The sequence below is a fragment of the Numenius arquata genome, chromosome 10, assembly GCF_964106895.1.
Source record: "Numenius arquata chromosome 10, bNumArq3.hap1.1, whole genome shotgun sequence".
NCBI classification, from domain to species: Eukaryota; Metazoa; Chordata; class Aves; order Charadriiformes; family Scolopacidae; genus Numenius; species Numenius arquata.
Window position 1 is genome coordinate 7,687,472 of NC_133585.1, and position 21,552 is coordinate 7,709,023.

Here is a 21,552-nt window from a genome sequence, read left to right on the forward strand (position 1 = left end):
TTTTAAATATATTTTGTACCTCTTTTTCCATATACATAAATCTATACGTATGTTTCAATTACCTGCAGGTCAGAAAGAATACTGTATGCATGGATATTATTCCACTTTCTAACCTTTCTTACACCTGTTTTACTACCAAACCACACTACTGGGAGAAGAGATTCATTCTTAATGTAGCAGTTCATGCATTGTATGTTTGTATGGTAGCCCCTATGAGGAATTTGCTTGCCAGAGATATCAACAGAAATCATAAAAATTCTATAAAAATTACAATAAAAACCTGTGAATTACTAAGTGGATTGAACAATGAACTATATCCTTTTCTCAAAGTGAGCTGGCACAGGCCAGCACAGTGTGAATTATTTCCTTCTTGCAGAATGTCTGTGCAATTAATAGGATGAAAGCATGACTGCAGATCTCACAATAGAGTTAGGATTTTGGGTGCAGTTTGCGGTACTGACTTGAAGTTAGGCAGAATAAATAGATGCTGGTCCCTAAAACCAAGTGTGCTCTAGAAAAACAAAAGAGATAATATGCTGCAAGTAGATTAATTTGTGTGAGAAACGCTCTTTTCCTTGGAAACAAAGTGAAAGGAGCATACATCCTTCCCATGAGAATAGGGATAGTATAGGGAAAACATCTCACACATCTTCCACTGTCTGAAGGGTCAGGAAGAATTGTACTTTTCCAACTCTTTACTAGGTCTTTGAGGAATAAAAGAGAAAATAATGTTGCCACCCATCAGCAAAGTGGTAAAAGAAAAGACAGGATGGTGAACAATTCTAACTGACTGAATCCTTGGCTTGTCTTCTTGATTAGTATTTTTTCTAAGTTAGAATTTTCTACTCTTGTTATCACATTTACTTCTCTGGCTTCAGGCTGCACTGTCCCTGACGTATAATATGACCACTTAGATCTGAAAATGTTTGAAAAAAAGACTCTGTTGAAGAAAGAAATTGCAGAAATGGAGGGGCATGTTGTCAAAAAGTAAAAGTTAATAAAAGCTAGAAACGACTAAAAATATTGTGAGGATTATATGATGAGCTCCATGTAAAATTTTCTGAACAGTCATGTTCCACATACTTCTTATTGTCTCACTATTATCTACATGATATACCTTTGCACAAGAAAGCAATGGTGTCCACAACATTACATTCTCTTTTTGTGGTGATGCAGTGGCAATCAGAAGAATTAACCCTAGTTTTTCCAAGATTCTGGAAGTGCCATACTGAACAATTCATTCAGGGACATTGATTTAGATAATAATGTCAGTAGATAAACAGTTCTCAGTATAACAATTTGGAACCTTCATATGAAATTATTTCCATTTATAATGTGAAAATGCTAAATATTTTATACATAGAGATTTTAATTAGAGAAGGTACAGAGTTTAAGTGTGCTTGTTTAGGCTTTCTCAATTTGTCACGTCTGCAAAATATGGCCAAGAACTTTAAAAAAAAGTATTTTCTGAGTTTATTGCAGAGTCCTAGGCTGCATTAGAATAAAATTTTATCAGTGTAGACTGATGTTATTCATTTGTGGATGGAACATATGAGGAATATAGCTGGGAATAAAAATATGAAATACAGATACATAAATATGAAATACAAATAAAACATCAAATAATAAAGAGCACTGTGATTTTTTTTCTTAAAAGCAAAAAGCTTCATTCTGCATTTAGGTGAAGGTCAGACTTGGTTCCTTTAAGGAAATCTGTTTGCTCATTTCTAATATTATGTGTGGTTTACAACAGATGACTCCCAGTACTATAACTTTATTCCATGGGGAGCTCAGAAAGCCTATGCACAGATTTTAGAAAGACTGTGTCCCTGCTACATCTAGCAGAGCTTAAGGTCCCTCTGAAAGAAGTGCAGCTCACACAGGGCAAGACTGGACTGAAAACCTAACCAGTATGAAGCAAAGGAGGATGAAAAGGAGTATGACCAAGGTATTTGCTTCAAAACTGTGCTACGGCTGCAAACCAAAACCCCTAATGTAGACGTAACCAAAGGCCACCATCTGTAGTTTCTGGCATGCACTTATGTTTTGATTCACAAGACAATTCATGTGAAAAAGAGATGATGACCTCTCTTCACACAAGTAGAGTTCACGTGGTGTGTACAATGGCTTTCGTATAGTTCTGTCAGCGTCCCCCAGCACTCGTGCTCAGAGCATTGCTCATGGCTACAGGAAATTAAAAGCTTAAAACACGGTTGATGCTGTCTGACATGAACGGTGAGCATAGGGACTAACACACTGAATTTGGGTCTGGGCTTCAGGGGGGAGATAAAACATTTTTTGGAAAATATTATCCTTAAAGCCTGACATGAGACTCTTTGCTTTTAAAATTGTGGACTAATGGTAGTCCTAGATATCTCAGTTGTTTTAAGGTCTCTGTGTCGAACTAGAAAATAACTTAGTCTTTTGATATCTAAGAGAAAAGCTGCTTCTCCTGATTACCTGTGGAAAAAAGACTATGCTTTCATACTCTTTCACAATAAGTCTGATGGAAGGGAATGAAAAAGGTTTTATTTGCTTACTGCGCTCATGAGAGAGTCCAGCACACTGACAGCAAATGCAGTTCCACATGCAAAGGGCTGCGTGAGATACAGTTCTGTGTCTGGATCATCATCATCATCTTGGTCCAAGAACTGAACATTTGAATCATTTACTGAAAATAATAATAATAACAAAATCATAAGGTGCTTCTGGGTCACCAGCATGAGACCGCACACATTACACAGTCAGAAAGAAAAAGAAACGGCATATGTCTGGAAACACAGACTTGTGTCTTTGACGTCACTGAAAATGAAATCAAGATGGATGTGAAAATGTGCATTTAAAAATCTGTCGATCATTCTTGTAAGAGGTGACTCTCTTGCTCTTGAGAGGTGACTATCCCTTTGCTGTAAAAGTAGCTTCGTGGTACCATCTGCCTGCACTCAAAATGAGATGATGGTCTTTTATATATTGAGACAATCTTGTATTGGTCGGGTACAGTGGCTAAGGCTGTATGTGTGCACAGTGAAATGTTATCACAAGATACCAAGCCAGAACCCCGTTGTAAAATAAAGGCTGTCCATAAAACTCTGATATAGCCCACAGGCATCTGTTAGATGTGCTGCTGTGATTCTTACTGGAGTGGTGTTAATGCACTTACTGCACAAAAGAGGATAAACTGTCCCTTTAACATGCATCTGTCTGAATGAATGAGCAATACTCCAGCTATTCTCTTGCAGCACTGCCTTTTGTTCAAATATTTGTCTCCATAACTTCACTTCCTAAGCCACAGATTCTATATTAGCAAGTGTGAAAAAGAATCTACATCAGGCTGTAGCCCAAATAAAATAATATTTGTCATTTAGACTTTCTCTGGCATTTCATTGTCACAGTTAAGCTCTCTGCCTACACCTCATTCCACTAAAAATAGTTGTTTCCTTGAGATCGGTGTATCAAGTGGATCATATTTCATGAAATATTTCATTTCCGTATTAGTCCTCCTCAGGCATGAAAGCACAGACTGCTTAGCTATGCCATTGAAATACCCTTTAACTTACTAAATGACAAATTAATTTCAGTTCCCATGCAAGGAAGGGAAATTAAAAACTTTCTCAGAGTTTGAAGCTGCACACATTGACTATGTGTCTATTCCCCATGTGAACACATCTCCCAAGCCAACCCAGCGAGCTTTGAAAACAACAACAGAGCTGCTGTTAACTTGATCAGGTTTCAACTCTGGACTTCTTAGATTAGAAATTCTTCTGCCTACTATTCTGATCTTCCTTCCTATATAGTTTCATTTTCCATCCACTCCTTTTCCAACCTGTATATACTACTGTGCTTGCCATGCTTAGCTTACAAAACGTGAATAACTATAGATAAGGTCTCACGGTAGCTGTCTAAAGAGATGAGAATTGCTATCATCCATTTAGAGCCTTGTTGAGCCAGTACTTGGCTACAATCATTCAGTCAGGACCTGAGATGAAGTAGGATTTAAAATTCCTGACTTCTTACTCCCTGATGTAACCATGAACACATAACACCTCAGTATTGTAAATGGAGAAGCGTTCTGCCCGGGGAGTCACAAGAATTTCATCCTAGCAAACACCAATATCCACAACACTCCTTTCTTTGTACAATGGCTATCAATTTATTTTCTAGATTCTTGAGCAAAATAGTATTTGAAAGGCTGCCATATCATTTCAAAATGTACTTTTTGAAGAGCATGTGCCTTAGTTTAATTTGCTAGTTCAGAGTAGGCACTATTGAGAGTGGCATTCTTTTTCCACTTACATCTGGCAGACTAATACCTGACTTTGACACCAGCTTGCTAGCCAGGAGTGGTGTCATTTTCCAAGGTACTACAAATCTAATGTGAATTCTGCAAGTGCAGTTTTATCCTCAATATTTTTATCTGCCTGATGGAAGTTAGCACACTAGGATTTCTACGAAAGGTCTCCGGGCTAGGTGAGGTAGGTTGGAATGTGCGGCGCTGCGCCATAGGAAATGCTCATCAAACACTGCTCACAAAAGCTGGCGAGAGCTGTCTTTATGGAGAGGGAGCAGTGCAGAAGCTTGGCTGCTTTTTAGCAGCTCCAGAACCTCCGCTTCTGAGAAAAGGCTTACTCCCCAAAATAAACAAACAAATAGCTTAAGGGAAAGTATGATGCTGGGGTTTCTTTTCTGATATCTTTTACTTCTTCTTGGACTTCCTGTGAGAACTGCTAAGGCATGTCCACCAAATTGACATTAGGCTGAAATAACAAAAAAAAGAGAAAGAGAGAGAGAAAAGGAGAGAAAAACTGGTGGGGGGGAGGGAAGGCCCGGGAGGTGGGGACCCAGGCCAAAGAAAATGAATTGGTGAGAAGGTGCTATGAAAACAGCCGGCAGGTCGGACGAGTGTGATCAAAGGTTTACTGATGCTGCGTGAAAAAAAAAATCATTAAGAAAGGCCAGAACAAGACAGTCAATTTCAACCAGAACCACAAATAAAACACATTCAAAGCAGTGCCATGAGGGTAGCCCCTCTGATACAGCCAGATAAATAAAGAAAAAGCTGATGACAGTAAGAACAACAACAACAGAAAATAAGACAGTGATGTGAAGGAAAAAGGCACTTCTTACCCAGTTCAGTTATCATTAGAATGTGGGTTCCACTGTTTTTTTCCTGACTGATTGAAACCAAAGGCAGAAGTTTGCCAGGCTTAGCTAATAAGTAAAGTATTTAGGGGGAAAAGAAAGTACAGAAAGAGAATAAAGTAAGGGAAAAAGACAGGTAAGGCTCTAAAAAATAAAACTGAAAAGGAAAATAAAAGGACAAAGGACCACAAATCAAGTTTGTATTTGCCATGAAAAAAACAGAACAGCTTCTGCACTTCACATCACACCACTTGACAACATAAATACCCACAGCTAGATTGGAAATCAGAGCCTGGTTACCTACCATCCTCGTATTCTCAGGAGTAAAATGTCTCATACTATTATACAGAGTTTTGTTACACATGATTAAACAGTTCTGGACCATGAAGAAATAAACAAATGGCCTCTTACTATTGATTAAATGCACAGGAAATGTCTGCTTATACTTAGTGTGGTTTTTTGATTTTCTAACCTTAGCCCAAAGACCCCCGCTTATTTGTTACACTATGTAAAAAGCATCTTGTCTGATAGAGTGTTTATTTAAGAAAATGGAGAGAACCCAAAGGGAAGAGGGAAATATATTTCAGTTATTCAAATAAAATGAAACAACTGTTACTAATCTTTCTTTAGAGAAAGTAATTCAAAACAGTTATCAGAAGAGAAAACATAGCACTGTATGATACAGTATAGGTAATTTTCCTGAGACTGCATAACAAGGGAAGTTACAAGAAGATATGGGAATGTACATGAAAGAATAAATGGTAACTTTTCTTACCTAGCTCTGTTATAATAGGGATGTTGGCTCCTGTTGTAATGGATGGTTGGCGTAACAGGCCATGGACTGGACTATTGTCTGGCGATGACCTATCCATCCCAGGGGGTGTAAAGCCTAAAAGAAATGAAAAGAAAAGAAAACAAAAGAAAAGAAAAAAAGGTAAAGTTTACACAGGAAAAACTATATTAAAAAAAACCCCACCAACAGGGAATTCCCTATCTCTAATTAAGTTTTTTTTTTCCAGAAAAGTATGTTAAGAAAAATTATCATTTTAAAAAAAAGGCTTAATTTTCAACGATTATTTCTTAGAAGCATAATCCTTCACAAATATGCAGGTAATTTCTACTATAAGCTATTTGGTAGCTAATGGAGAATCTGAAAATTATTTTGTTATCCTAGGTAGCCTTTGCATCAAAACATGCAAAATGGAAAAAGTAATGTTTATTTAAATATAAATTAAAAAATAAAGACTTCAGTGTTAGAGAGGTATAATTTTGTCCTATTAGTATTTCAAATAATCCTGAAACAAACACTTTTCCTTAAACCTTAATTAACATTTTAACAGTATTGTTTGTAAACAGTAATACCATCACAAGGAACAAATTACTTCCACTTTAGGTTTGATCAACATGCAGAATTTAAAATTTTCTAAATGTTTTCCAGAAGCAATACAATCCAAAGAGGTTTGTTTTTTTTCTTTTCAGGTGTACCTTTCATAATATGTATTTTTACGAGTATTATAATTATAGAAATACTGTGATGGAAGGGCCCATTCTAACAGAAAAAAAAAGATAGGATGGAAGGAAAAAGAAACAGGTTTTCAAATGGTATGTAAGAGGAATGCTTGAAAAGAAACTAGAAAGAATTTTATACCTTTGGGGATGTAAAGGAAACAAAGATGGGAAAGGAAACATATTGGCAGGCACTCAACGAAAAAAAAAGATCTAGAGAGCAGCAAGGTTCACCTCTAAAAAAGATTGTGTTTTCAGCCTGATTCTCTACACAGTTTGAAATGGAGTTCTTGACACTGAGCATTTTTTTAATCTTTTTTTTTTCTTTTTTTAAATAAAAAATACCCAGGCAAAGCCTTTTGGAGTTTGACTGTAAGTACTGAAAAACAGGCAGTTATACTAAAGTCCATGCAACAGTTGAACTGGAAATTCACAGTTGAAACAATGCATTCCATCTCCTTCATCCATTAAAGCCGTGGAAAGCATGGGAATGTTCATTTAGTGTCATTATTGCAGAAGTGACAGTGAAGCCAGAGTCTGAGTTTAGGATTTCGTGCAGACCAATCTCAAGGCCACATTTTTAAGCAAATATTCATCTGCTAGGAGTAGGATTGAGCCAAGCTCACTTTAAAACACACATTTCTGAGAAAAACATTCAATTTTTTTGCCACATTATGCCCAAGTTCTTTGACTTTGAACCTGACATCTAGGGACAGACTTGTGATCCTCTGTCATTACTGGTCTGAATTAGTTTTGAGTCCTCCATATACTGATTCTAAATTAATCACAGCCAAGTTAATTCCTAATGTAACTTCATTATCTTCTTGCAGTGTGGAAACTCTATCACTGCTTTAAATTCATTGATACATTCATTTGCTCCTGAATTCGGAAGATGATATGATGTTATCTGCTGTACTTTTCTTCAGTTTGGAGACTAATTTACAAACCAGAAAATCTCTAAACTGAACTGCAGTTGTTAACACGTGATACTGGTTTTATATTTTCTGAGGGATTTACGGTTCTTTTCCAGTGATAATTACAATCATTCTAAAACTGTCCCTAAACAATACAGACTATAAGGACCACTAGATCTGGACTTCTTGATTTAATGGGATTTAGATTTCGATATTAAGTTCATTTCTCCCTATGTTTTGTCTATACCACATATAGAATATAGAGGTAATAACTCTAGAATCACTGAGAAGAGACTTATTTAGCTCTCCGGGAGGTACCAGTAAGAATTTCCTCCTGACTAACACATGAAAGTTAGATACAACATGAGGATTGTAAGGACAGGATAAGTAAAAAGGGGGTGAAAAGTCTGTGAAGAAATTCCTTAAGAGAAAAGAATTGGATGTAGTATCTTCAACAGGCTTGGAAGACAAAAACATTGCCATAGGCAAGCCTAAGACAGCAAAGCAATTCTATTTCATATTACCAGTGCATACAAAATCTTTAGAAAGCAGATTTCTTAGAGACAATTGGAAATGTTGGCAATGGTAACGGTCATTTAATACTACTCGTTGTGCTGAAACTAATTCAATAAGACCGGCATGGTGACAGTGAGCTGCATTCCCAACTGGTATCGATTTGCAGATGTTTCCTTGTGTCTGGCACTGTGACTGGTAGCCGTATTGGCTCTTGAATGCTTACTTCTGCATGGCAGAGCCTAGGATTTCTCAGAATCACAAAAAGCACCTAATGGAGTTCCTTCAGGCACCACCTCATGAGCTAGAGGTAACCCTGGCACTCTCACAACAGCAGGAAAATTGAAGTGGGACTCCATAGGGAGAGAATGCTATCTGAGGACAGGTGAGAATTAGTGTGGCACGTCCTTCTGCAGCCGGCTCCAGAGTTTAGTGTTTAAGTTTTGAATTCTGTTATGCTACAGGAAAGACAAGACTTGGCTTTAGTCACACTGCATTAAAAAAAGCTCAAGTAGCTGTAGACTCCTTGAGCGGCTAAAGTGGCAGGTCCAACTGGGTCCTCTGCAGAACTACAAGTCAAAATGGAAACAGGAAGACTTTTTACATTTGCTTATCTGAGAGCAGAGACAGCTAATCTTGTTCCCATGTATTCTAGGGGTTGTACTGTTGGGAGCATCCCTAGAGGCTCTGTTTCCCCCCTTTTCCTGAAGGCTTTTCTCTCCACATCTCTGGATGCACTCTCTAAAACATCTTTCAGTGAGTCAGGCTCTTCAGATGGTATGAGCAGATCAGTATTTCCCTACCAGCTAAAAGTAAATTGAAGAAAGTTGGCATAACTGCATCTAAATGTGTAAGTCCTTCTTGCCCTCTCTCTACTGCAAAGTGCACGCACGCAGAGGCACAAACAAGCACACTCTGCATCGAAGGCCATTTGTAGCCACCTCTCTAACCCTTCAAATATTTGTCTTCCTAGGATGGTGTTAGAAGATTGAAGTAAACGTGTCATTTCTGTTAGACAGAGACTGGCAGGAGCTCTGTAATTGCACACTGCACACATAGTGCACTCAGTCTGAGATGCAGGAAGCATGTAAAAGGGATTTTGTTTTCTCCTTGAATGAAAAATAGACTTATGCCTCAATATTTTTGTCCTATGGACTTGGAAGATGTGAGAAATATCTGCTATCTTAATTTAATTTCTTTGTGCTTAATTCAGACACTTCTAAAAATCCACTTTTTAAAAATATAACAGTCTTGGAATATATTCAGGAACAGAAAAGTGGAGTGCTTGGGGATTTTGTGTGCCTATGTTTGGAGTCACAAGGCATCGTACACCTTCAGGCCACGTTCCTGCTCCCAAGTCACAATGTAAATTCTATAGATAGGCTCTCTATTTTATTCCTCCAGAAGAGAGAGGAAAAAAACAACTGCAGGAAAACTAACCTGCTTTATCAGAACTTTCATTTAAAGGCATGAAAAACTACAAGTGACAGCTGTGCAGATTCAGTGAATGTGACATTTCTGAATTTCTTCAACTTGACAAGTAAACACCTTAAATCGGTAATGCTATATGCATAATACATGACCTGTATTTTGACATCCATCATCAAATGCTGACTTGAGAAAATACAGGTTTGTACGTCAAGGAATAGCACCCATAAAGAAGGGAGAAATTCAGGTCACAGGGTATTAGGAAAACTCTATTTCATTACAGAAGCTGAAACAAGCTAAGGCATCAGATTTAAGATCCATTTTCAGCTGTGAAAAGATTCAATTCCTCTGCACAGAGCATTCATTTAGAAATGACATGCTTTCCTCACAGCCTCTTTTCATTTTCCTTTTCATATTCCATTTTCTCCTTCAGTCCCCAAACCTTGTTCCATTAATGCTCATAAAAATCGTAAAACAGGGCTGATAGTTGTGATCTTCTTATAACCACAGTGTCTCCTTGTTCAACAAACAACCGAGGGAGCTGTGGCTACAATTGCTTAACAGGAGCAACCTCTAGGAGTAAAATTCACATGGCCTGTGCACGCCGGAGCACAGTCCCTGCGTGAGGCAACACAGTCACTGCGGGGGCTTCTGGAGAAGGGAATTCTCTTTGCCAACACTTAGGAGAGGTAAGGTGCAGCACAATCGTATCAGTTCCTGCAGCCACTGCATCGGATGCTATAATTGCTGACCTGGGTGAATGATTGCATTTGCATCACTTGATTTTTGGGGGGTTTTTTTTTGTGTTTTGTTTTGGTGGGTTTTTTGGTTTTTTTTTTTTGTTTTTTTCTTCACTCATTAAACTGTCTTTACCTCAGCCCATGAGATTTCTTTTTTCTCACTTTTCCCGTTCTGCTTCTCTCCCCCTTCCCACTGAGGGAAAGTGAGCAAGAGACTGGGCAGAGACATAGTTGCCAGCCAGGGTCAACCCACCACCGCTGGCTATAGTGATAACCACCACAACATCAAATTGAGGAAACAGCTTGGACTTCAACAGGAGGTAGCAAGCCCCTGTGCCTCTCTGAAACAAGATGTTACCAAACAGTGAATTAAATATATCATGCTTCAGGGGAAAACAGGCTCTGGACTCCTCATGTACTTAAAATCAGTGAGGACTGGCAGTCAGGAGTTGCTGATTCCCTTCCTCTTTGGGAGGCAAGCACTCCTGTTCCCTAACTCAGCTACCTGCTCTGAAGGAGCTTGAGCCTATTGCAGTTCTCTGCGGAAGGCAACTGGTTCAACATCTTGATTCTGTGCAAAGAAATATTTTCCAGCTCCCTCTAGGACACTACTGCTCGCAAAAGTAGGTGAAACAGCCAAAAATTATATTAGAGGCAAGATCTAATCATCTCTTTAAGATGTTCTCTTACAAAATCCCACTTACGAATTGATGAGCAATACTGGGCTTCTGTGAGACCTGTGACTCCTGAGCCAGGCTGAGACATGTTCCTCTCAGGAACTCATGGGGACACTAACTGTGGCTCAGCAGTAACGTGCAGGTATTCTGGGAGCCACAGTAGCACCGTGATGAAGTTCAAAATTAAGGAATGCTGGCACGGTTTAACGGTGACTTCTGCCCACTAAAAGCACCAGCAATAATTATAGTTTGCCCTGTTTACGTGTTGTTTGGAGCAACTGGCCTGATGGCCAAGTGATCTGCTGATTGTGCTGGCCATAAATCACTGGATTTTATTCCCGTGCAGTTCACTGGGCTGAGTAATGTCCCATGAAATGCAGGAAGGTTTGCTCTACATAGCAGTAAATATATCCTTTTAGTTTGCTGAGGGGCCAGGTAAAGGTTTACTGGGGTTTTAAAGTAGAAACAAATTTGGCTCTTGGATGTACACTGCTTCTGTTGTACTGACTTCACGGAGGCCCAGATGGGCATATTCTCAAACCAGAATTTTATGTAATATTTATAAAGTATCTTCTGTTCTAAAAGATTATAATGGATCCTTTATGATCCTCTTCCTCTCTCCCCTTACCCCTTCCTCTTTGCCTCCCTTCCCTTTCGAAGATGTATGTTTTACTAAACTGGAACTCTATGCAGGCAGAACACAGCTTCCCAAACTGGAAATCCACTTGGCAGACCTAAAGGTTGTGGCCTTGTCATTAAAGTGCCATGTAAATTGATAGTGTCCTTTAAATAATGCTATTCTAGAGAAAGGTGCCATGGGATTCACTGGGTAATGTATGCACTAAAGCCCTCAAAGTATAATTTTAAAAGCATACATACTATTAACTACCTCTGGCTCATCTAAAAAGCATGAAACAACAATCATATTTTGAGCATTTATGAATAACAGAGGTGGTGAACTGCCAAACACACCCCCAACAAGTTATCATGCAGAATTATGGGATAAGGATTCTCATTAAGCAGAGCCAGACGAAATAATTCTCTTACAAAAGGACCTCACAGCTATATCCCTTTGCTACTGTTTGCTGACAATGTCCATTAATATTCCAGTGAATTCAATTGAATGATAGACTATACCTGTTATTCTCCAAAGTGCAGCCGCTTGGGTATACCTGGAAAGTTCAGCAGCAGTCATGCAGCTAAAGAGCTGCTGACATTCATGGGAATCTGTTACAGCCATTCAATTTAGAAACAATTCTAACTTCAATGTCCCATGTGGTCTGAGACAGAGAGTAGCAGTTTGGCCTCAGAACCTGGAAATCCTAAATTCTGATTTCAGTTCTGACTTTTACTGTAATTTGTGCCTGAAAATCTAATAAACTCTTGGAGATTCTCTCTAAAGCTCTGGAAAAGGAGAGCAATGTGGGAGGGCAGATGTAACTCCATAGGCCCCTAGCTCTCTCAGAGACTGCAGCATCTTCAGAGATGCTCTGGGCCCAAACATAGACCAAGCTAAATCTACAGAGAGTGGAGGGTGAAGAAGGATCGCTTTCTCAGTTGTAACATCCCTCCAATGCTTTGGGACTGGAACAACCTCAGGAGAACCGAAAGCTGAGAGATGCTGTTAAAGAGAACAAGCTGCCATCTTCCTCCCAAGGAAGTGCTCCTCTCTAACGTCCGTTCATTCCCATACTGTTGAATTACAGAAACCTACAGTGAAAATGTCCAAATCAAAGCTCTGATGAAAGCATAGTGCAATCAATGCTAGTTTCTGCTCCCCAAAGTGTGAGAACCGTCCCTGGGGCTTTAGTGGTGCCATGTATTGAAAGTGTAAAGGATTTATAGTTCTACTGGTTCTTGTGCTGCTCTAGTGAGGCAGGATTAAGCTGTAATAACAAAGATCAAGAGAAGGACTGGTGCTTCATCACCTTGAGGTCTAGCACTGAATGATACCACATTGTTTCCATTTTCAGTTGTGAACGGCACAATATGTTAGAAATAGCATTACATTTTAAGCATAGTGCAGAATCTTGGATAACCTAGAGGGGTTTATTTACAGGTACTTATACGAGTCTTTCCCCAGTTTAAGTGTTTCCTGGTTTAAGGCACCACAATAAAGTGTCATTTTGAGTTTCACTATCAAACACAAAAAATCAAGATGAAGACCACCTGAAACCACCTCATTTATTTTTTTTTCCCAAATTCTCACGTGGTAATTGCCCAAACCATAGCTCTGCTGAGCTAACGCAACCCAAAGCTACCAAAACAAATGGGCTTTCTTTACTGCTGCCTTGCAGAGCACAGCCTTGATTCTCTCTCCTTGCTGTTTTGCTCACTTTAAGTGAGATAACAGGTAGTTGCTAGCCATAGCACTTCCATCATGTCTCTTAGAATGGAACCTTTATTTCTCTATACAGTAAATATTCCTGGCCAGTATTAGTCTGACAAGAGCTTCTCACTCTCAGTGGGATCAAGAACAATTTTACTGAATTTATTTTTATATTTGGTAAAGGGAAAACAAAATTAAATTTCATTTTTTGAGTCTTCTTATTTTTTAAGTGCTAGAGCAATTTTGTAAAGCTCTAAGCAAGTTTTTGCCTAGGCTACTGGTTTCTTTTGCCTGACATCCTATTCGGGGTGGGTTTTTTCAGCTAAGAAAGCCAAGGTTGAACTGGAACTCCTGTTATTTGAACACAAAATGTACTCCAGGAGTACATCAGCGAGTTTTTATTCAATCTCTAGCGCATAAGCAAACAATGCTGAAAGTGTAAAACTTAGGAACATAATTTCTTATTTTTTAAAGCACTGTATGGCACAGGGAAGACTAAATCACAGAAACCTATGAGGGTCATGAAGACAGGCATAATGGTTACAGCCAAGCAAACCAGGATAATTGCATGGAGCTTTTAGGCTATCAAGAAGGGAAATTAAATATTAAACTGAGACACTCCGCTGGTCCTCCACTGTGCAACAAGGAGGGACAGGTTATCAGGAATTTATTGCCTGATAGTTAGCACCATCTTGTAGCTGTCTTTAAGCATCTATTCTCTAGGCCATCTCCAGAAACAGAGGAATGATTGGGTAATTCTCTAATTGGAAACACCTAGGACAACACACAATACAAGACAAAGGACTTCTAGAATGCAGAGGACAAGTTTCCAAACTACTTCACACTTACCCTATTGCTCGGGATGTGTTCATAGTAATTTTATGCTACCTTTTTACAAAATGGTCAGAGAATATTTTAACTCCTTCCAATACACTATGTGCCTTGGATTTGTTAAATCCTTGTTTTGTTTTTTAATTGTAATGTCATCTTTGGTTTTCTGTCTATTTTTCCCCCGCTTTCTCTGTCATCATGAACCTGCTTTTCTAAAATCTACTCCTGTTGGCAAAGAATTTAGTTGTGTTACATTGATCTCTTGGAAATGTATCTCTCGGTAGCAAGTGACCATTCATTCTGGTGGACTGCACCTCTAGGTATAGCACCTACTTCTAATAATACTGTACAGATGCTAAAGAGTAGTTTGGTTAATTCTCATAAACTCTTTTTTTTCTTTTCTATTTCTTATTTTGTTCAGAAAGAACCACAAGGACTATACAAATATTTGGAAAGAGAGAGAAGAAACAGTAACAGGTGTTCATTCAGCAATTATTATGGAATACACTTTAATTCATAATAACACTAGGAATTATAGTTCTTGTGTTTTTTAGCCACTTTAATTGAAAACTTAATTTTTGAATTGTCCCTACTCTCTATTTACCATTTAATAGATTTCTACACTAGGTAATTTTAGGGCACAAAGTTGGTAGCATCTAAGTGTAGCATATGTTTGCAGCTAAAAGAATTTAGTATAAAATGATGCCAAATTCTTTTCAGTTTAATCATTAATCAACCTTGCATATTTAGACCTCAGGCAAAAATAAATAAATATGCTGAATAAAACTTATCAAATAAATTAAGCTATATTACCTAGTTTGGAGAGACAGGTATTCAATAACTACAAATAAAATGGAAAGCTCACCGTTAAAAATGATATATTGGCATGTTAAGCGAGACACTACATTATGTCATTATATCCTACATTCTATCAAATAAAGTAAATTTTTCCTTAGTGAAAAAGGAAGAGCAAAGCCAGATGTTATAGCAAGCAATCAATAAAAATATTTTGATAAATAAAATTAGCAATGCTCTCCAACACATGATTGGCAACTACTGAAACATAAATTAAACAAATTTCCCATTGCTGCTTATGGGAAAATTATGTAGATTAGAATTTGATTAGGTTTATATCATGAGACTCAATTTGGACTTTTAATCTATTAAGCTCCAATAAATGAGGCATCTGAATAGCTCCCCTGAGCAGCAACAGTAATAACCACAGCAGTCATTTTTTGCAATATGTATTCCAACAATTTCTTTAGCAGATGATTCCACATCTTTAAGTACAATTACTTTGTAACTTCTACAAAAATTTCAGGTGTATGGAGTGAGGAAATGGATCCATACAAAACGCTTAAACAGACATTTAGTGATAATCAACATCTGTCACTCTGGTTTAGCAATATTGTTTTTCCATCAATTTGGACTTACAGTCAACTTCATGGTCTGTGTGGGCTAAATAGTGCCAGCAGAATTGTAAATTACTCAAGCTGGAACTGAGCTGGAAACCTATGGTAGAATGTCATTACGTTCTCTATAGACTGGGTCGAACCCAAAATCCCACATTCAAGGCTGTCTTGGGGATCAAAGATTTAACTGTGAGGGCTAAAGCCTCATTTTATCAAAGAAATCTGAACTGGATTCCCAGAGCTGAGCTCTGAGACAGGTTGGATTCAGAATGAGACCACCTCTAATTTATCTGGCAGGTGTGCTCCATAGGCCTCCTGCACATTTCCTGCAGCCTAATCTTTTTACAAGTATCCAAAAGCTCTTCTCCCGTCTTACTCCATATTGTAAAAAAGCAACTCTTGGCAAAGTCTGCCAACTAGAGAGCATATTGTGCCTGTGTCCAATCCTGCCAGATTTCACCAAATCCTGTCACAGCTTTTTAGTGGACAGGTTGTCATAAAAGCACGTAGTCAAGTGACACTGTGCAGGTGATTCCCAAAGATGAAATTTGGATTTTAAGAACTTCAGGGTTTGATTAAATGCTCAGAGTAAAGGAATGTGCATTTTGTGTTCATGTGTGAATATGTTTTTTAAAGAGAGGCTTAAGAGAATTTCCTTCTGGGGTTCATGCTTTCAGCATACCACTACAAAGTTTCTCCACAAGCCAAAATTTTTTACCAGAACTCCAAATTGAACATCATAAATATGCGGAAAAAGTCAGTGTCATGCTCTTTGTCTTCGGTAATACACACAGCTTCAGAATATACATCTGTTAAAGGCATCTCAGTAGATATCATGTATGAAAATGAATATCAAGTTGTTTTGCACCATGCCAGTCTGCATAACACTAACTCGACCAATTTCTCCATAGAAAGCCCAACAAATCACTGGCACCCAAGTGCAGCTACCGCTGTGGGGAATGATAATCACTCAAGGAGTATTTGTATACTTCTTTAAATAAAACCCTCCTGATCCAAACAGGTAGCTTACTACACGCCTGGTGCAGTTTAATCTGAATCTTGCAAATAACAAATGGTGCCTATTTGAAACAGGAATAAGGAAACACCATCCAAGGGTTTGGAGTATATTTTCAAAATTGAATGTTTCAAAGCCGACTGGGCTAGTCCTTAGGCTTGCTAGAGGTTAGGGATGAAGACTCTGATGCCCTGAAAATGAGCTTTGGGGAATCATCAGGGCAATTTGTTACCTTTGGGAGACCTACACGGAAGATATGTCCAGACAGACAGAGTTTACATTGCCACTCAAGAACTGAATTGAAGATTTAATTAAAGAGTTAATAATAATCAAATTCTCAAACATTGAGAAACTTGGGAGACACAAAGGCAAGGTTGCACTTCTTGAGCAAGTAAGCGGAATCACTTCCCTCTCTTGCAAGGAGAGTATTTTGGAATGTGTATCACAAGATACTTTGCATAAGCACTTCCCTACCTAACAAACTCTCCATTGCTTATCAAAGGATTGCTCCTGCTTTGACTCACATGAGGAAAGTCCTATGAAGAAATGAGTCAAGAGAGTACTAGTCTTGGAGGAAAAGCTCAGGAAAGCACTGCTGTCCCCTGTCTCCCTTCACTGATCAGCAAGGGCGAGCAGAGAGCTCTTCAATCCCCAGTCCATCCTCTCATGAACACCTGGAAGGAAACACTCTAGGTCCTTTCCACATTCCCAGCTATCAACTTGATCTCTACTGTTACACAAGAAAAAAGAAGATTTCTTCCCTTTCATGAATTTTAGGTCTCACACCAGACTCATGAACACCTAATAATGAAATTCAAAACCAAAAAAGCCTGCAACTTTCATTAGTTTTTAGGAAAATTACTGTAGGTGCTAGACACTGAAAATAAACAAGAGGAGCTGAGAATGGAAACATTACTTTACATGCCATGTGTCTAGCTAAGAAAATGTTGTAAATAAGACTTCAAATCTGTGTTTAAAAGCTCAATGAATTTCATACATCAAGGATCCTGTTCCAAGATTTTGTGGCAAAATCCCTTTTTTGTGAACTCTAAAGAAGATCTGGTAACAAGGGGCAGGCAATGAAATCAACTAGGATATAACAGAGTATCTGAGATTTATCTGTTTGCTTAGCCACATTTATTAAACTGGAAACAGCAAGGTTGCTAAATTCAAAAAAATCTTTTTGATATTTGTCCTCTAAGAAAGAGCTCACCAATATGCTATTTTAAGCAGCTTGTCAAACACTGATTTAAATCCATGGTAGGTTAGCTAAATCAATTCAATAGGGACTTTTTTATATAGCTGAATTTATTTCTGAAAAGTTTGAAGTTACTGTTCTAGCAAGACATCTTCTTCATACGTGAAAAGTTGGAACGGCAACAATTCACAAATTATTGAGGATTTACAGGAGATATAGTTTCTAAAATACACAGCTTAATTTGCTAAACAAAATGGTTCAAGTACCTTTTCTAAATTTAGTTTTGGTTACAGCATAAACTGTTTTTGAGCAAGCTCACACTAATGGAACATTTGGTCTTAAGAATATCTCCTATAACTGTGGCATTATTAATCCAATCCATATGTCCTCAAACAAACAAGAAACAATTCCACCAACATTTTCTCAGTCCCCACATAACACTGTCTGACTTCGGTGACACCTCTCTTCTTTGTTTTTAGAGGAGGAGTCATTTCAAAAATGTCTAGATATCTTTGCCCTCATTTGGAGAATCATTGTGAGACACAGAACAAGCAGACTGACATGAACTTGGCAGAAATAGGAAATTCTACGAGGACATCCAATCGCATTTTAATCCTGCCTATGCATTTAAGCGAAAACTCTGTAAAGTCAAACTTCCAGAAAATATATACGCTGTTACACTGTAGAGATACTTTGTCTCTCACTATTAACTAGTAATCATGCTCAAAAATCTCAAATCAACATGAAAGGTCCAATCTCAATGATACTTTCATAGGATCTACTTTAAAGCTCTAAGGAAAGTTTGTGAAAGATTCCTATGTCATTATAGAAATTTTATATAATCTTAATCTTGTATCCAAATAAGTCAGTACAAAAACTCCACATAACCATAATCTTATTGGGGTTTGTTGAATAAAATTAAATCACAATAACTAGTCAAGAACAAAGTTTATCTTTTTTCCTTCAGTAATAATTCATACCATACCATCTGCAAAATTCATAGATTTACTTTTTCAGGTTTGGTTTGTTCAGATGTTAAAAAGAAAAGCTGCAAAAATAAATTATTAGGAGCACAGCAGTATTGATTCTTAAATGAAGGAGGTGCCTCAGTTCAGCCTGCATATCCAACTCTGCAGATGTTGAAAGGTTTGGAAGGTTCTTGATAACCAGAAGCTGCCAAGTTTTTAGAGACTGCCTATTATGGAAAGTCTGTGCTACCCCAAATTTAACCATATCAAGCATAAAAATTAACAGCTCTGTCTTGATAAAAGAATGTCAACTATTTTGTAAGCTGTCGAAGTTCTGCAACTCATTAGCAGGTGTTAGATTCTGCTGTTCTACAATGGATATCACAGACTAGGATTTAACTGGGAAGAACAAAGAACCCAAATCTAGCTTTCTCCTGTAACACTGTTAGACTGGCGGAATCTGCTGGACATCGGTGCTTGGTATCTCTTCCACACTAAAGCAAAAACATTGACATTGATCTCTGAATTCATGTATGTCCTTTAAAAAAATCCCTACCTTTACGCATATAAATAACCATTTATTAAACAAACAATACGTACTGAAGCAAAGAAAGATACCAGAATTACGCTCAAGAGGCTGCTTGCTATGGTATATAACTTTCAAACTATCTTGTAATCCTGTAATATATTATCTATATGTTCCATTTTCTTGAAGTTATCTTCATAATCAAGATGCTATCACAAGTATCGTGGGCATTGGAACTATTTTTAATTTTCATTTAAAGAGCAATTAAAGAAAGACAATGGATACACAAGATAATAAAGTAAGTGATTAGCAGCATGCAAATGACATAGGCTTAATGATAATACCCTGTTCTATTCTCCAAAGGGCCTGTCGAGAGAAACCCTTCCTACATGTGGTTTTGCAGCTAATGTGCCTCAGCCTACAATTACAACATTGCTGACACCATTAACCACTGAAACAACATCACTTCATGAAATCCTTGTTGTCTCATTAAAATGCAAAGGGTCAGGTAATTTACCAGCATTGTGTGTCTACTTTTGTTGTGGGTAATTAACAAGCATTACCCAGCATGGACTCCTACTGGGAAACAGAGAAACTGTGAAATATTAAAAAGAATTCTTTTTTAATTTGATGGGAATTTGAAAGATTCACAATTACAACCCCAACACACCTTTGTATTCAAGGAGCCATGAAATACAGACCTTTCATACATTTAATGTCAAAAGATTTTATGGTTGGTTATTTTAGAAACTAAACTTCAACTTTTGAAAAAACCTACTCTTGTATAATTGGATCTAGATATGTATCTCTTTCTGCAATCAAGAACTTTTAAAAAATAGAAACAGAGAAGCAAAACACCTTATGGTTTCTTAAAGACTTTAAAAACAAATAGTTTATTCAAAAATACTTTTTTGGGAAGTTAAAACACAGAGTTCTAATGGGTATTACGTTCTAATACCCATGTTCCCTTTCTTCTTGCTAATTGAAGTCCCACATCATCATTTAAAGCAACCTTGATAACGTTCACTATTGGCTCACATCTTGTCAGGGAGCAGAATGGTCCCTTATTCTTTAAATGGAAGTTTTGGAATATAAAACACATTCCAATAAAAGTGAACAGAAAATTATGAATTCATTAAACTACTTTGGTATCTTGTGCTATATATAATATTTATATTCCAACTACTGTAAAATATGCTTTAATATCTTTAGGCAACTATAAGGACTTAAATATTTATAAAATGGCTAAAGATAAAGTATAGCTCTCTTATTCCTACATACAGATGATGTAAGGCACGCAATCAAAGACAATAACACTTTCAACCCATTTGTCATCTTAAAGGAGCCTTTCAACTTCAGATCCCTGGTGTGCAATCTACATAAGAGTTGTTGCCTACATAGGCAACTCCGGAGGAGTTTGCTCCTTAAAAACTACCAAGAGTGCTATACTTCACATAAAACAGGGTTTTCTGAAAATGGAGACAAAACTATAAATTTGCAGGCAAAACAGCTCCAAGTGGGGCTTCAAAATACTGCTGTATTTATCTCTGGGACATCTGGGAACAGGAAGCATTTTGATTTAATATTTCATAACATAGAGGCAATTGCTTCCTTGCCTGGTGTATAATTAATGCTCATAAAAAGAGCAGGGTTTTTTTATTCCTCAGCATCAGAAATGCAAAAAATAGTACACCTTCATAATAGGGGGTTGCTTTCAAGATGTTGAACAGCAAATAATAATAAAATAGAGTCACCATGAATTTATAAGTCTTGGGATGGTTAAATATATTTATAGTTTAAGTGTGAAATCACGTGCTTGATGTACTGTACCATCTACCTCCTTTGCCCGGTATTATCTTTCTCTTGCTGAAGCAGAAGTTGTCTTGAAAGCACAGGAGAAAGAGGCAGTTGTGGAAGCTTGAAGGTATTTGAGCTAGGACCTTGCAGCATTGCTCAAATACAGGGAAATTGTGTCAAAGAAGCATGTCTCTCCAGCCGTTCCCCAAAACATTTTTAGTTTATAAGCAACAGAATTGAAAACCTCTTCTCTTAATTGTTTTTCTCTCTTCCTAGGAAAAACTTTGAGAGAGACAGGAGACTGCTCTCCATGTGTGTATGTTCTGGCAGCTAATGTTAGCATCCAGCTGCAAGGAAAATACAAGAACTGCAAACCGTGTTGGGTGGGGTTTCTTGTGAAGGTTGGAAAGCTAGCGAGCTCCTTTTTGACAGAAGGGAATGACTCCTGACATAGACACCTTCTGTGGCACAGGAAACACAGTCAAGTGAATAGCCTCTCTCCCACCCAGCCTCTTCAGTTTATTTAAGTCCAAATCTTGCAAAGACTTGCACATAATCT

At 37.8% G+C, this 21,552-nt stretch overlaps 1 protein-coding gene across 12 annotated transcripts in view; it reads right to left on the minus strand.

The window, feature by feature from the left end:
• Positions 1-21,552, minus strand: part of KCNMA1 (potassium calcium-activated channel subfamily M alpha 1) — a 479,530-nt gene that overhangs the window by 17,463 nt on the left and 440,515 nt on the right. For 8 of the 12 annotated variants that reach the window (XM_074155313.1, XM_074155312.1, XM_074155311.1 and 5 more), the window contains 2 exons: positions 5,915-6,028; positions 2,541-2,671 (listed from right to left, as the gene is read on the minus strand). In XM_074155313.1, the coding sequence (XP_074011414.1) occupies positions 2,541-2,671; positions 5,915-6,028 (245 nt within the window). Of the gene's footprint in view, positions 1-2,540; positions 2,672-5,124; positions 5,209-5,914; positions 6,029-21,552 lie in introns of all 12 variants that reach the window. The other 4 variants (XM_074155305.1, XM_074155303.1, XM_074155306.1 and 1 more) reach the window with 1 other exon arrangement.